Raw genomic sequence first — 11,752 nt, 5'->3', positions numbered from 1 at the left:
TAGTTGCATATGATGACAGCTAAAGTGAGGAATTAAAAACCTCCCCGATGCACAGCCGATTGCATTGCAGAACAATAGCTGCACGAATAAACCATTCCCATATCATCGCCAACAATTGAAGGTGTAAAGCCGACCTAATGGGGAGATAAAATTGGTGCTATTTTTTTTTTTTTGGTTACGGAAAGATGCGCTCTGCGATCGGTCTAATGAAGTACGGAGTGTTCGCTGCGTCCGTTTGCTTATTTGTGTAGCTACAAAAATTTACCAATTTACCATGATTACTTGCGCACACATACACATTGGACAGCCAATTTTTGTTTCGACTTTGGCTTTATCTTATGCATCTACTCCTATGGGCACACTCACACAGACAGTACTCGTCTCCCTGTACGATTAATTAGCAAGATATAGGTTATACGGTCTTGATGATAGATTTTTATTACGCAACAATGCGCCGAAGCGTTTTTCCTTTTCATTTTTCTTTCTCTTCAGCGCTGCTGCATCGGTTTTTTTTGTTGGTTGGTTTGCCATTATTGCGTTTTTGCTTCTACACTTTTCCTCTTCTTTCAAACGGGCTGCTTTGCCCACGCAGCCAAACACTAGCTGTGCCTAATGGGTTTTACCTTTCCCATCCATCCTGGAGGGCACGCAGCATGTAGCCAATAGGCCGCAATCGTCGTAGTGGCGTGTGGTTACTTCTTGCATTATTTTGTTATTTTGTACTGCTGCTGCTCTCTTCAACGCTCCTCTTCCCCTTTCGAGCCCACCCAAAGTCGTATCATGAAGATCATTTCTGTTTTGCGCGAGGTTGATGGACCAATATGGAGGAGAAAATAATGCAAAAAAAAATTAAACACGATGGCACACATTATGCTACCGCCGTGGCCGTAGGTCAACTGACGGGTAGGGTACTAACGCTCGTGCAGAAACGCGACGAGTCGCACCATGAAGTCATAATGAACATGCGCCAAAGTGGCAGGGCACGCGTACTACCGTGCCGGACACTAGGTAACTTGGCCAAATGGCGTTGACCTGCTATGCTTTCACTTTTCATGGTAGGCCAGGAAAAAAAAGTAAAAATTACGCATATAAACCATGGAGCAAAAAGGAGACCCTCGCTTTATGTTTTCAAATGTTTAGACGTAAATAAATTTATTAGTTCTACTGTTGAAGATTTTTTTTATCGTGTTTTTCCCATTTGCCCTTTGGCTTTGCAGTCCCTAAAGCCCATCAACCTGAAGTTCGAATCATGTCACACGATGTAGGGACCGGAAGGGACCGGGACGCAACTGATCGCCCACCTTTCCAAGCCCGATGAAACTGAACCCATGTTTCACAGGCATCGTTTAAACTGTGGGAGATGCTGCTAAGCCTTTAGGCAGCCCCTGCCGCCCCACCCCACCTTGGGAGGCAGATTTGAAACGGTCAGCAGAGTCATGGCGTTAGGAGCTAGTGGGCTAGTCTGCAACATTAAAAACAACCGCCATAACAAACGTCGCCAAGAGCCTGGGAAGGGGTTTGCAAAGTTCGGCACCTTGTCTCTGTATAAAACTCCTCCTAGGCTCCCTTACCCCCTCCGGTGGAATGGGAGAGACATTTAGAGGGCTTGCTGATGAGATAGAAAAGAAAAACTAGGTCGATCGGTATTTGGAGCAATGGCATGAAATGGAACCATTTCGTTTGGCACACGGTGGATGTATTCGGGGCGGGGTTCGTCGCTTTAGGATGTGTTGCAGCCGCGTTCATTGAAGTCTTTCGATCGTTGGAACGGGCTGGCCAATGTTTACTATTATTAGGGCTTACGTAAACAAACGGGATTAAAGGTTGTAGCATCGTGGCGTGGCGTCGATGATTGACAGCGTTTTTGTGTGTGTTTTTTTTTGGGACGTAAACAGTTTTGCAACTAAACCAGCATAGAATGTGCAGCCGGCTTAGCGGTTTGAATGTCCGCTTAGCATTTAATTCCTTCGCAGCAGCTCATCGACAGGCTTTTGTTTGTACGCCAAAAAAAACCCCATCTTAGGAGATGTCGATTTGTTTTGCTTTGTTTCGAAGCAAAAGGCCTTGAGCGGACATCTGATCGATGAGTGAAATGTAGCACTTCTGTTTTTCAAGCCCACTGTCCCTTGTTTGGCGGATGCATTTCATACATTTCAAATCGCACCACACGTGCGCAGTGCTGTATGATTGGGTAATGTGGTTTCCGCTCAGTTTCATTTTCCATCTATACCGGCATAGAGCGACCGAATTTCTACCTCTATCATTACATAAAACAATGACCCGGGGGAGGGTGGTAAAAAAAAACCTCCCCTTCAGTCACAGCTGAGATGGTGGCGGCATCGCAGCAAAATACAAACTGATCTTCATACCATTAAGGTATGGAAGTATAATTTTTAAACCTTCGCAATACAGGGCTCTAGAAGAGTTTTATTTCAATCATTTTTGTTTGCCTATTTTTATTGAAGTGTTGCGAAAAATACGTGTAGCTATTATTGGTTACTAATCGATGGTAAAGTGAGAAAGAAAAAAATCGTATATCCTCGAAAAACTAACCGGTAGATTATAGGTCAATCAAAAGTCTCTCCTTGTGCGAGGTCATTCGAAAATTTCACTTGCTACGGTTGAGCGATTTTGCTGCTGGCTGCGCTGTTAGATGCTTCAAGATTCATCGGTACACCACGGACATTGCATTGATTGTCCGCATAAATTAGTGACTCTTCTCGCGTACGGCCTTTTGGCTTGTGCATGGACATCCCTTGCCATACGGACCAAAAAGAAACCCATTTTGCTTCCCTGCCTACCCCGTTGTGTGCATTTTCTCGATTTTAATGTATTTTTCCCTAGTCTTTCTTTTGCTTATTTGATATCACCTCCGGCATCGACACTGTGATTGTATCGCACAAATTGTCGAAGCACTTTTCGTACCGATGTAAGCACCTTGCCACGCAACGTAAGTCAATTAAATTTATTAGTTTGCCTTCTTCTGGGGCCTTCTCCACCGGTGACGGTGTAACTTTTTATTGTTTTTTTTTCCTGTACCCCATTCGAACGGATAAACCGAAGAAGATGGTTCGCCGGATGAACATCATCACTTTGCGGGGCCTAGTACTAAGACCGATTTTCGCTTTAGTGGCTGACTTTATGATAGGAAAAATGAGCATTGTATCGACCACCCATTTTTTCTTTTAATCGCAGGGGGTGCTTCAAGGGTGTTATAAATTTAACCAAACGCTCGAAACCGAAAGAAAAGCGTACGAAACATCGAAACATTCCAAACGATGCAATATTATTTCGGGCCGCTTGTGCGTAACGAGGATGGTGCAAAACTGACAGGAAATCGATGTCTATTGGTGGTTTTATTTCTCTCTTGCAATGAAACTTTTGGTGAAATTCACCGCTCGCTGATCGAATTCATTACCCGCTTTATGGGCAAAACGGTTCGGGAAAACTTTTTAGTAAGGTAGAAACATTTTTCAAACTAAGGAAAACCGTCGGTCACATCAATCAGCAGTAGGTGAATGTGTTAGGGAAAATAATACGACGTCAGGTGGCATTTCGATCGTTAGTATAACCGGCAGCCGACAGGAAAATGTATTGGCTTTCAATCGAACGCAGCGCCCGTTGATGGTCGAAATGAGGCCACGATGCACGATCGAACGAAATGCGAATGGCGCGCAGCCTGCAGTGCACGTAATGATGAATGGGTGGGGCTTTTCGCACATTTTCAAATTTCCTGCTGTGGATCTGTGTTGCTTATCAAACATTATGTGGCACATATGTAAAAAAAAAGAACGATGATTGCATAATAAATTTGCAGTTTTGTTGAACAGTTGCGTTGCAGTTTCGAAATTTATAAATTTGTATGGACACGTTCTACAGTCGCTAACATAACTATAAAGCTAGTTATGATTTGGGAATAAAACGAAAAAAAAACACAAAATATAGAAAAAATGTGGAAAAAGGTGAGTTGGTAGAAGCCTCCAACTGTAAAAAAATCATAAAAAAAAACAAAATTATTTTAATATACGATGTATCGAAAGAATTAGTTGTATAATGAAACAGCTTTTACTATTAAACGTATTTTAAATTTTTTTTAAACGAAAACAACATTTTATAATTAGCTTTATAGAAACGTTGCACGGAGTAATTTTTGTCCTGATATTTCATTTCTTATTTATTTCTATAATTTTATTAATTTTATTTTAAAAAAACAGTCTTACGTTTATGTTTTGAACTGTATTCTTAAATGTGTTTTTTTATTTATGTTTTGGTCTTTTCTAAGCAACAGGAATACAATCCATGAAAGATCTGGTTAAAACCTGTTGACAGAGCTATTTGTTTTTCACCATCCAATTAATGAACGAGTTCACGAATGTTTCACAATCCTTGTCCCCGCCATCGTCTCGAATGACATTGTATACCGTTTTCTCACGCATCCATGTTGTGTCCTTTATTTTTTCTTCTCAAACCACTTTACCGCACGTCATTTACGCTCGAGTGTGCATCAAACGGCGGGTACATGCATACACATCGGGCCTGTACTTGTGCACTCGTGCAGGAGCAACGTTACATAAGACGAACACCGGCAGCCCGGAGATCATACACAAAATTATCTAACGATTCGCGAACTGCGAACCCGTCCCGGGTGGCCATTTCTTGTGCTGCTGCACAAATTTAACCCATAAAGCCCACCCGATTGAACCCGTCCAGTGACGTCGGACGCCGTTTACTGCAGCATGGGAGCAAGCGAGAGTGTAATCGCACAAACAAGATTCTTAATGGCAAAAGGAAATTTTTACAACCGTAACCGTTCTCGGTTCGTTCCATTTGCTTTCTTCGCTGCACAAGGCGGTCCCACATTGCGACACATGCAGTACACAATGCACCGGGAAAGGCAGCGCCATACCATCGATTACTTCTCGCCGGGAATCTTAACCGCACAGATCGACCTCGATTCGCACAGAACGATTGGCGTGAAACAAAAACAAAAATGAGGTGAAAATGTGAACTGGTAGCATAGACCGTTTTTGGCCCGACCAGGCTCCCGTTTGGCGTATGCGGCACAGTTCGTAATCCTTTTCTGGGTGCAAACACAGCGCACCGGCTCGTATCGATTAGTGACGCCCAATCTGCGAAGCTTCGGGCTGGCAAACTGGCTGCGAGATATAGACAATTATGTGCGCTCTTCTAAATGTTCGATTATATCATCCGCCAAACCGCTCCTATGCGCATTGGTCGATCGTTTCGGTCGGGGGTGGTGATCAAGGGTGAAGTAGAATGTCGGGGTTGATGGCGCTCTGGGTTTTTTTGTTTTATGTGCGAATGCAACTACTATTACAACCACCAACAAAACGCTCTGCGCCCCACTGCACCGGTTGCATGTGTGCGAGGTAATGCTCGGCATGGGGATCTTTCTCCCGTTCATTCACTTTCATCCCGTTTGCGGTTCCAGTTAAGTTTTTCCCTCGAATCTACGATATTATTTTTCATCGCGAGTATGAAACGGTGAGACAGTAGCACAGATAAAAACACACTCCCTTGTACACAGACAAGTGCTACAATCCCGCGTAAACCCTTATTCACATGCAGATCCGATCGATTGAGAGCAATCGATCAAACAGGGCCCTTAAGAAAAACGCTTTTCCCTCCAAACCGTACGCTTCCCGTCGGCTTCAAGGTAATGTGGTATCCGTAATAATGACACCGATCCTCTAAATAACTCGCATCAATCAATCGCCCCCATTCCGCATCGAGTCATCTAGCACACAGATGGCGCGCCAGCGCATACAATCTTGCGGCTGTGTTCATAAATTATGCAATTACCATCGAGCGATCATAAGTAAATATGATCGCATGCTGCACTGGAACTGCACGGTGTTGTGACGGGGAGCGTGAGATTGGGAATTTTCTTCAACATTGATATGCATGTCTCCTTCTTTGCTTCCTGCCTGTTCGCACGGCAGCATTGCTCTCTACTTTTTAATGTGGGCAAAACGGTGTATAAATAGAGGAATTAGGCATAAGTATGGCAGGCAAAATTTTGTTATAATTTAATGTTTTATTTACAATCAAATAACATTTAAGCTTAAAGAACAACTAAGCACCATTGATCATATTCTTTTTTAATAAGAACTGTTAGCTATCTTAAAAAACACTGTAAATATCTTGCATGAGAAAATGAAGATTAACGTGAAAATATTTTAATGAATGTCAAATGAAAATATCGTTTAATATTTAAAAAAAAATTAAAAATTTAATAAAAATTCCCCAGTAGGAAGGACTGACTATCCGATTACGTGGTAATCCAGAGTAAGCCAGAAATGGTCGGCGTGACCTTAGAGGTCGTAAAACCATGAAGAGAAGAACTTTGTTATAAACTAATTTTTTGCTTACTATTAATATTTTTTTTGTTTTAGTTTATAACTAAATTTAATAATAACTAAATATTAACTACTCAAACACATGAACTCAAAAAGCGGTACTAAACATATGCACGGCACTGTTCAGTGTACTAAACACGTGTTTCGTTATTCAGCCTGAAAGTATGCAAAATGAGGTTCAGAATTTGAAACATTCCAAATTGATTCTTTTGAAATATTTCAACAAGTTTGCAGAGTTTAAATACGAACACGTGGAGATCGAGACCAGTTAAAGACATCTGAATTTAAGGTAGATCAAACGATGATGTTGAGAAAGAAATTGGCATGAAGAAGTATGTTAGAAAAATGATATTTCTAATTTGGAAAAATGATAAAGGAATTTAATATATTTTAGGCTGTTAGGAGGGGTTGTATGTACAATAAGCGAATATCGCAATCGCTATCATGGATTTTTAATTTATATCGCTTTGAAAACGGTTACATATAAATTAAACTAATGCTAAGCTTCTAGCAGCACTACGTCTTTGAAGCATTAATTAATCTTCACCGTGTATGTAATGTGTGGCGGTAGTCAGACAGAACAAGATGAACCAGTTTCTCATCAAGGCAACATTGCTACTTCACTTTATATTCGTGTTTTCTTCTGCTTCTTCCATCGCTTCATTGAAAGATCGTCCAGCAGCGATAGAGTCACATTCTAATATTTGCCTCTCGAACGTGGCCGTCTCAAACTGGAGCACCAAAGCTGTTCGATGTACCTCCAAGAGTACACTGCTAAGAATAGACATTGTTTTCCCTTTCGGATGAAATCGAAAGGAATCGATCGTCGTCCACTCCAGGGTTGTGGGAAGCACGCGGGAGCTAGTTTTGAAGGCTTGCTGGTGTTCTGTGATGTGTCATGCTGCTTTGGTCGAGCGATGTGAATCGTGCGGTGAGCATACCGTGCAGGTAACTTCGATCGCCAGGAAGCCATATTTCAACAGTACCCCAGAATCGTGAGACAAAGTACATATGTTGGGCCGAAGCCAGCCGGACCTGAAATGGCACCTGGCCCTTACCGCAGCGAACCGGAGGTTGTGTAGGGAATGTCTTACGACACACTCGTGTGCTGATCGAGCATGGTTCTAGCAACCGCGGTTGCATATGGCGAACGGAAAGGAAATGCTAGCGCAACCAGGCTAGCAGACGCTTAATTGCGATCGTTGGTGGAGATCGAAGGAAACTGGATCGAAAAACCGTACGTAGAACGTATGTTTTTCTGCATGCGGCTGTTGGGGGGGTGATCTCGTTCCGTCGCTTTGCGGTCGAATGGTGCAAGGTCTGTGGGTTAGGATTGCTCAACATTTTCTTCTACCACTGGATCATGCATGCAATCGGTCGATCATACTTTTAAGTGGAGCTAAATGGTGAAACAATTGCGAGTGTAAGGATCAAGTCTCCGGGGGAAGTCCTCTCGATCGGTATTGGGTAGGAGACCGTGTGTTGGACGATTTTAAGTGTTTATAACATTCTTGCCTAATGGATCAATTGTAGCTCGCTATGCCTGAATTATATATGCAATAACATGATATATGAAATATTCAAAATGTTATCTCACAATACCATGTCACATAACACCAATCATAAAGAAAGAGACACACATTACCCTATTTCAAACATTAGCATAATTTTCGGTCAAAAATATTAAAATCACAAAACAAAACGTGAACGATTATTTGGTTTCAACAATGATTTTATTTTCTTGTTTTTTTGTTGTTGTTCAACTTTTCTTTTGTGTTTCTTCCGCTTTCATCGTAAGTTTCATATTAGTTAAGTCTTTTCGACCATAGTTCAACACTCTCTTCGCTCTTCAACCGGCAATAATCCTAACAATTTTTTGGGAGCAAAAGCAAGCGGTCGTGGTTTCGATTGTTGGTTCGTTTCGTTTTGACCGCGTTTTTGCTCTGGTTTTGCAGTTTCGCAGCTAAAGTTTTATGTGATGGGGAAGAAATTATGAAATGTTTCCATCAAGCTTTCTCTCCTGGCCGGCTTATCTTTGCCGCATGCTGTTTGCGTTTGGCGCATGCGATTGTTGCGTTTTGCTATACCACTAAACATTATGCTTATCAATCGAGCTGAAATCGACGATCGATACCACTCATCGAGTGAGTTAAATTATTGTTCGGTTTATGTCGTTATGCACCTACCGTGTCTGTGTGCGCGTTTTGTGTTACGGTGTGGTGTCAATGTGGCGTTGGTACTTGTGTAGATTCCGATGATTCACTTAGCTATTACATAACGGGCATTATTACCGGAGGTAATGGGAGTCGTTTTTGTGGGGGTTAGGGAGAAGATTTCATGTCGTAAGGAAGGAAGGGTATAGGGTATTCCTATGGTTATCACAATGCTAATACGTTTATCTCTAGTGATGGTGGTGGTGCAGGTCAAGCTCAACATGATCGTGGTGGTACTCTTCGTGATGATGGTGCACTGGGACATGGACCGGAACCTTGACCGGGTACGGCACTGGTTTCTCGACCTCATAAGGGACGTGCTTCTCCACGGTGTATGGAACGGGACGTTCGACCGGGACCTTCACGGGGTATGGGACGTGTTTCTCGACCGGGTACGGGATGTGCTTGTACACGGGGTAGGGCTGTGGGACTGGGACCTTCACCGGGACTGGCACTGGCTTCTCGACATGCACCGGCACTGGACGATCGTACGGGACATGCACTGGGTATGGGACCTTCTTGATGACCTCGTACGGCACTGGCTTCTCCACTGGGACTGGCACTGGCTTCTCGACATGGACCGGCACTGGACGATCGACTGGAACATGGACTGGGTAGTGGACGACCTTCTCAACCGGGTATGGCTTCTCAACATGGACCGGAACCTTCACCGGGACATGGATCTTCTTCTCCACTGGGTAAGGAGCCGGAACATGGACCTTCACCGGGACTGGGACCTTCTTCTCGACTGGGTAAGGAGCGGGCACGTACACCTTCACCGGGACGGGACGATCGTACGGCACATGGACTGGGTATGGGACCTTCTTCTCCACTGGGTACGGAGCCGGGACGTGCACTGGCACCTTGACGATCTCCTTGACTGGGTAGTGGACGGTCTTGTAGACTGGGTAGGGCTTTGGCACTCCAACCTTCACCGGGACTGGGATGTGTTTCTCCACTGGCACCGGGATGTGCTTCTCCACTGGGTACGGGACGGGGACCTTCTTGATGACGGTCAGCGTCTTCTCGTGGTGTGGATGCAGATCCACATGATGGTGTCCATGGTCGTACGACTCGAAATGATGTCCACCAAAGTCATGTCCGCCAAAGTCATGCTCGAACAGACCACGCTTATCATGGCGCTTTTCACCTTGCTCCGCTGGTTTCGCTTCTTCGGCCGCTGCCTGCTGCTTCTGTTCGGCCGCTGAACTCAAGACCAGTAGGGTGGTCAAACCCAACAACACCTGGAAGGGAAACGAAAACTCATACATTACATATTACGTCTTTGACGGAACGCTTCATGTCAGGGAATAGCAGTTTCATCGAAAGTGGTTTCCCCACGTGGTAGCCCCAACGGTTCTGCAGGGATCGGATCGGAACGATGTATTAATTTCCATCTGACCGTTATCATTTCCATTAACTTCCCATCGATTAACGAAGACGGAAGTGATCAAACCACCTGTCTCATGTTTTCCCTGGCGTGGACTCGTTTTCACTTGTCACGATGCAATTCGCACAACAACAGCAACAACAAAAAATGGACCACACCACTGGAATGGTGCGAAAGTGATGATCGTCTAACGTAAGCAATAGGCGCAGGAGATGTTGCACCTGTCCTGGTAGGAGACAAAAAAACACGTTTCACCAAGCCCTGTCGCGGAACCCGTGCCAACTCGTCCAGTTATGCAGTTTTGCATGCAAATGAACGCATAAACTTCCAACGCACAATTTGTGGGCGAAGTTTCTGGTGCACGAACCACACGGTAGTTACGGATAATAAACTTCAAACACATCCGTCGTTTCGATCGATCGTTCGAGCTTCACTGAATGTTCGTTTTCCAATGTCCTGATCACCAAACTGGGCACGATCACAATGCACACTATTTTTGGTTTTTTGCTATGTTTGATTGTCTCTGCAAGGATGAAACCACTGTTACCATTAACCCAAACCAATTCATCTTCACGTACCAGAGACTTCATTGTGATACGCTTACAAACTGTACTTCACTGTACGGTGGATACTGGAATACCAGAGTCCAAAGAGATACTGGATGATGTTGGCGGGTCGCAAACGTCTTTTATACAAAAGCCCACTTTATGATACACTTTTCACTCTCTCTCACACGCGCTGTCTCTTCGGTCCCCTCCAGCAACCTCATTCATTGCGATTCGCTCGACCGGGCCCCGGTCTATCCCACCCCTTTCAGAGGGTAACTCCGCACGATGTGCTAAAGTGTTGCGAGTGGTAAGTTGCGAGAGACCTCAACGCTTTTTCATATGCCCTAGTGCACCGGTTACTCAGCCCAATTGTGGTAGGGCATTTTGTGAGTGGTGTGAGTGGTAAATAGTAGTCATGTTTTGGAAGCCATAGTCACCCCAAAAACATACGCACGATGAGCTTTCAGATCGGTATATCCACCAAGAGTTAGAATGCCCCGGTACGCTTCAGTGTACTTCCCTTGTCTTTGTGAACGTTCGTTGAACCGTTTGCTAGGGCGATGTGATTTTTCGGAAATCATTCCAAGGTTGGAAAAATTATGTGAGGCAGCCTGTGTCGTTCTTAGTTCTCATGTTGCAAAATTTGTTTCCATGCAAACTTGGTTTTGTTATTGCTAATTTCTTTATTGCACGATGAGGTTTCTTGGGGCGGAAGCTTACAAATAGCGGAAGACTGCTTCATGGTCCGCGTATCGTGTAAAAAGATGAATGAATTTGAAACCTCGCAAGAATTCGTTGTTTACAAATCAAGTTGCTTGTTCAACATTTTAAAATATTGTTTCTTCAGTAAGAAAACTTAAAAACATTTCCCAATATTGGAAATGCTAGAAAAACAACCGAAAAAAAAATATTAAAGCTAAATTGTCTCCAGGCTATTGCAGTTGTTTCAGTTGTCTAAGGATCAAATGCACTTTAATGCTTCCCTGGTTTATTCCCAACTCCTCATTGAAATTGTTACATCGTGAACCGTCTCAAAAAGGCTAATTAAAAATCCTTGACAAACGTTACCCGCCTGGCCTCAGCTGGTATCGCCATGCTGCAATCGGTACGGCCTGATAAACGACCATCACGTAGCCATGAGCGTAACCGCTGTGACGATTCCCGACACTGACATGTCGTACAAGTGCACGACACATTCGCTGTTAATGTTACGCAGTGCCG

General features: G+C 43.8%; 1 protein-coding gene across 1 annotated transcript; it reads right to left on the bottom strand.

Annotated features, from left to right (window-relative positions):
- Window positions 1-8,091: 8,091 nt before the first annotated feature.
- On the bottom strand, window positions 8,092-10,666 carry LOC125761365 (skin secretory protein xP2-like). The gene is made up of 2 exons (XM_049422424.1): window positions 10,562-10,666; window positions 8,092-9,837 (listed from the first exon to the last, which is right to left on the bottom strand). The coding sequence occupies exons 1-2, from the start codon at window positions 10,571-10,573 to the stop codon at window positions 8,782-8,784; spliced, it is 1,068 nt and encodes a 355-aa protein (XP_049278381.1). The 5' UTR covers window positions 10,574-10,666; the 3' UTR covers window positions 8,092-8,781.
- Window positions 10,667-11,752: the final 1,086 nt, after the last annotated feature.

Source organism: Anopheles funestus, chromosome 2RL (genome assembly GCF_943734845.2).
Source record: "Anopheles funestus chromosome 2RL, idAnoFuneDA-416_04, whole genome shotgun sequence".
Taxonomy (NCBI): domain Eukaryota; kingdom Metazoa; phylum Arthropoda; class Insecta; order Diptera; family Culicidae; genus Anopheles; species Anopheles funestus.
The sequence above is the reverse complement of the archived record's forward strand: the minus strand, read 5'-3'. Positions and strand labels throughout refer to the sequence as shown.